A 2,403-nucleotide genomic window follows, 5' to 3' on the forward strand; every position below is an offset into this window, starting at 1 on the left:
GAAATCCACAGACAAAGACAGCATGGTCCAAAGGGAAAAGACCCCACGAATGCATGTCAAATAATGCAGGACATGGGTAGAGAGATAAGACTGTGTGACCCTTAAAAAAGTATTTAAACCCTGGGAGGGCCTCCCAAACTTCATCTTGGAATGGTCTCAACATTCAACCTGATCAACTCAATCCTGACCCTCCAAAAGGAAGTGCTTACACTTTCATGATCTTTGTTTTGCATGGTTTCTCCCTAGACACGTGGAGAAGATCCCATGGAACCACATAACATCACACGTGTGTCACAGTTTGTCCTCTTAGGGTTCTCACAGACCCAGGAGCTCCAGAAACTACTATTCCTGGTATTCCTCATTGTCTATGTCACCACCATCATGGGAAACCTCCTTGTCATGGTCACTGTGACTTTTGACTCCCGATTCCACACACCCATGTATTTTCTGCTCCGAAATCTGGCTGTCATAGACCTCTGCTATTCCACGGTCACTTCCCCAAAGATTCTGGTGGACTTCTTTCACGAGCCCAAGATTATCTCCTACCAGGGCTGCATGGCCCAGATCTTCTTCCACCTCTTGGGAGGCGCAGCTGTCTTCTTCCTCTCGGTCATGGCCTATGACCACTACATAGCCATCTCCAGGCCCCTCCACTATGTCACCTTCATGAACACTAGGTTGTGTGTGGGACTGGTGGTAGCTGCCTGGGTAGGGGGCTTTGTCCACTCCAAAGTCCAGCTGGCTCTGCTGCTCCCACTGCCATTTTGTGGCCCCAACATCCTGGATAACTTCTACTGTGATGTTCCACAAGTGCTGAGACTCGCCTGCACAGACACCTCTCTCCTGGAGCTCCTCATGATTTCCAACAGTGGCATGCTGGTCCTCATCTGGTTCATACTGCTTCTGCTCTCCTACTCTGTCATCCTGGTGATGCTCAGGGCACACTCAGGGCAGGCCAGGAGGAAGGTGGCTTCCACATGTACCACCCATATCATCATGGTGTCGATGATCTTCATTCCCTGTATTTATATCTACTCCCGGCCCTTCACCCCCCTCCCCATGGACAAGGCTGTGTCCATCAGCTACACAGTCATGACCCCCATGTTCAACCCCATGATCTACACCCTGCGGAACCAGGAGATGCAGGCAACCGTGAAGAGGCTAGGCAAGAACCTAGTTGTTTGGGGCATGGCGTGAACGCCAAGTAGGTCCACTGTAAATGAAAAATCTTTGTGAATTTTTGTTTTCTCATATGAAAAGTGGAGGAATTATCTTTATCATGTGTGGATGATTGAGGTTCAACTAATATTTTTGCAAACCAACTCCCATATCAGGTACTGTGTTAAGCATTTTCACACTTCTATCTTTTTCTCATAAATCTGGATATATATTATAAAATTGAATAGTTTTACAAACTATTCAAGCAAACTTAGAGATGAAAAACAAGTGCCAGAGCTTGGAGAGGAAGCTGGCTCCTGACTCTTGCTTACCTAGCAATAACAGCAGGGTAGGGTTGTGAGCATGAAATAAGGGGACAAAAATACCTCCACCCATTTTAAACCAGATTTTTTCACAAGTTGTGTTTCAGCACGCAGGCCCAAAAGAGCGTTCACTGTCCTCCAGGTGACCTCTTATTGCCTAGACTGAAAATAAGCCCTGGAAGATAGCATGAAGATGCCTGGCTCGTTGTCAAATGGACATGCAGACACGAGGGGTGCTTGTTTTTATTGCACTGGGGGACCCAGATTCAAGTCACACCAAGATTCAGCAGAAAGCAATCAATCAACTCTACCAACTTGCATTATTTATTTATTTATGTATTAAAAAGATTTATTTATTTATGCATACAAGAACTGGGGTACAGGCCAGAAGTGTGATGGGTGAGAGGATTCACCAGAGACACAGAGGGGAGCAGAACAGGCAGATCTAGAGAAATACAGTGCTGGGGGGGAGCAGCAGGCAAGACAGGAGAGGTCTACAGTGCCATGCGGGTAGCTCCCTGGCCAGGGATTGAACTCGTGTTGCAGTGGCTGCAGATAGCTTCATAATGCTTCATCTTAACCCCTTGTGACACTAGGGAGGCCCCAACTTGCCATTTTTAAATGATGTCAACTCAACTCCCCAAATCAATGTAGCCCCTTCCCCTATGTATGGGGTTGTGCAGGGGTGGGAGGTGGTGCGGGTGCAGATTTTAAGGGTTTTTTTTCCATGTCTCCTTTTTTGTCCATCTGCAATAAACTTTCCCTGCTCTAATGCCAGTGTTTCAGCATTCTGGGTTAGCTGCATATTATATACACAAACCTGAGTTAGTAAGTTTGGTATCAATTTGGTTATTCGAGGACTTCTGCAGAGTCAAAGAAATTTTGGGTAGGAGTGTTACAGGGCAGGGAGAGGGGCAGCCCA

At 46.8% G+C, this 2,403-nt stretch overlaps 1 protein-coding gene across 1 annotated transcript; it reads left to right on the plus strand.

Annotated features, from left to right (window-relative positions):
• Nucleotides 1-254: 254 nt before the first annotated feature.
• On the plus strand, nt 255-1,197 carry LOC311188138 (olfactory receptor 4D1-like; the record flags this gene model as incomplete). The annotated part of the gene is made up of 1 exon (XM_084259891.1): nt 255-1,197. Exon 1 carries the CDS (start codon nt 265-267, stop codon nt 1,195-1,197), a length of 933 nt encoding a protein of 310 aa, XP_084116017.1. The 5' UTR covers nt 255-264.
• Nucleotides 1,198-2,403: the final 1,206 nt, after the last annotated feature.

This window comes from Talpa europaea (assembly GCF_964194135.1).
Source record: "Talpa europaea genome assembly, contig: HAP1_SCAFFOLD_340, whole genome shotgun sequence".
NCBI lineage: Eukaryota > Metazoa > Chordata > Mammalia > Eulipotyphla > Talpidae > Talpa > Talpa europaea.